The 2500-nt window shown below is 36.0% G+C and overlaps 1 protein-coding gene across 1 annotated transcript; it reads right to left on the reverse strand.

The window, feature by feature from the left end:
- Positions 1-788: 788 nt before the first annotated feature.
- Positions 789-2438, reverse strand: LOC110444299 (snaclec B1-like; the record flags this gene model as incomplete). Its single annotated transcript, XM_021488689.1, has 3 exons — positions 789-920; positions 1498-1718; positions 2245-2438. Coding segments are annotated over 3 exons (547 nt in total), but the record flags the coding sequence as incomplete, so codon positions are not given.
- Between the last annotated feature and the right edge of the window lie 62 nt (positions 2439-2500).

Below are 2500 nucleotides of genomic sequence, written 5' to 3' on the forward strand. Positions count from 1 at the left end.
CTACAGAACAAACTGACAAGGGTCAATGTCATCTACAGTACAAAGAGACAAAGGTCATGGTCTTGTGCTATACAAAGTGACAAGGTCAATGTCATTGATGGTACAAATATAACTGATTTGAGCAGATTTATCTGGTTTATCTTATGTAGTGCCATAAGAAGGGATAGAAAATAGAATTGACAATCACTAGTTTGATGTTTTGTCTCCTCTGATAGGAAAATAGAGACATTGTGACATTTCAAATATTCAAAAACAAGGCTTTTAAGGTCACTAGAACTTTCAAGTTTGAAGAAGCCAGTTTAAAACTGTAACCAATTAGATCCTTTTTTGGTCCAACTCCTCAGGCTGCAGATTTGGATAAATATCTTAACTTTTATACCATCCAACTACCACCTCAAGATTCCAACCAAGTTTTAAATATTTACTGGTGAAACAAACAAAATATATCAGAATTGTTATTCCCTGTATAAACCATCATAAACGTTACCCCTCCCTAAGGTGGAACTGATGATCCAGTAGTAATGAAATTCACAACTTTGACAAAGTAATTTTTCTATTTATGAAGATTGTTTTAGAAATTTTGGGGTCTGAAGAAGATTTTTTTTGAATTTTTTGTCATTGTATTCCTTTGCATACCATCCAATGGACCAATAGTATTGGGAACCATATAATCTGTGCTTTATCTTTGCACAGTCATGGCAGCTTGAAAATGTTACAATATCTGATAAATGTATAGTTTCAATTAATTGGAGGTGTAAAATCCTTGATATGTAGGTCACGTTACTTACCAATGCCAACACATTTTGGAGTTAGGAATGTAGATTTATCTTTCCATTGTGCACATACAAGGTTGGTGTTGTTACAGAAATTATCTGTTGAACATGGCAGGTTGGAAAAGTCAGTTGGGATCCCATACTCATCTGAAATTATAGATTTAAATGATCATTATGTGGTCATGCTGTATTTTAAGGCAAGTTTGGTGGAGTTGTTAGCACTCTGACCTTCTATGCAGATCCCTGAAGTGGGTATATTCAGACAAAGTATTTGTTCTCTGTTCACACAACTCTAATAACCGAGGCGGAGAAGAAAAGGTCTGGGCCGGGTGCTAAAGTGTCTGTACTGAAACATCTAGTGGTCGTGAGGTAGCACAGTGTAAAGGAGATGCCATGAGAAGAATGTTCCTTCTGCAAAACAGAACACTAATATCCCTCTAGCACACATGCAGGCACATTCATAAGTGGAGGTATTGTATCAGGTGGCATATGACCAGTAGTTAGCACCTTATGTGAAAAATTCAAATTGTATTGAATTTACTAACTGATCATATATATTGTATACCCATGTATTGTAAAGTATGACCATAGCTGTTAATAGGAGTTAAAACACAAACAAACCAAAACATTCTAGCTATATAGATAGTGCACTGTTTTAAATTGCTGCATCCTGTCAAAACAATTTTTGTTTCCACTGTCAAAAACAACTTAGAATCATACTTACCTAGAGGTTTTTGGCACACAAAAGCCAATAAAGATGTACACGATCTGGTTTCAAAGTTGTAGTTCTCTCCTAGTGTACCACATTTCTCTTCTGAATGATCAAGTTTATTCTCTTTGGTCATCAGGTATTTGTGTACCAAACGTGTGCCATCTTCATACGTATACATGCCATTGATAGGTTTATGTAATCCTACATAGGCTTCACTCCATCCAGCAGCAGTACTGAAAAACACAACTTGTATAAGCATGACTTAATCTACCAGTAAAAATGATGTAATTACAAAGATAGACAAAGCCTATACATGTATACATTGAATGAGTTGTCCGGTGGTTAAACAGAACTTGGTGAAAACATGACCAGTGTGTAAGTGGATCTCTCGTGTGAGATCAGATGCCCAAGGTATAGGCAGCGCGACTGGATACTACTCCAGACTCACATCTGATCTGATGGCTGTTCATTTCATAGCCTTTTTTTACATGTTTCACTTTGATATTTGGGCTTCGCCCACAAGGATTATATAATATTACAGAGAGTAATAATATTTACAGAAGTAAATACTTAGTTGGTGATGTAAATTTTTTGTTTAATATTTCATTATTTTTTTCAAAATTGTCCTATTTGAAGGTATTGTCAGTAAGACTTAACCTAATTATGCAAAAACCTGTCATTATGAATATTATGAAAGAGAAATGCATTTTTGTTTTGGCTTGGAAGTACTTTGGAAGAATTCTGACAGATTTCACTTACACTAGATCACCTATAACATCTGCTGCGAAGACTGCAGGTACGCTGGCTAGAGTGCTGCCCTCTGTCTGACAGGCTGTCACGGCTCCAGTGTAACTACTGGCAGTGTCATTGAACACCTTCAGACACTGACTCTGATACTTCTCCCATCCGGCCGGGCAAACCAACTCTAGAAAATTTATTTTACAGTTACAGTCCTGAACGAGAAAATTGTTAACATTGATTATTAAAAAGACTTGCTGTTTAACAATGTTTAAAA

This window comes from Mizuhopecten yessoensis, unplaced genomic scaffold, assembly GCF_002113885.1.
Source record: "Mizuhopecten yessoensis strain PY_sf001 unplaced genomic scaffold, ASM211388v2 hete_36088444, whole genome shotgun sequence".
In the NCBI taxonomy this organism is placed as follows: Eukaryota; Metazoa; Mollusca; class Bivalvia; order Pectinida; family Pectinidae; genus Mizuhopecten; species Mizuhopecten yessoensis.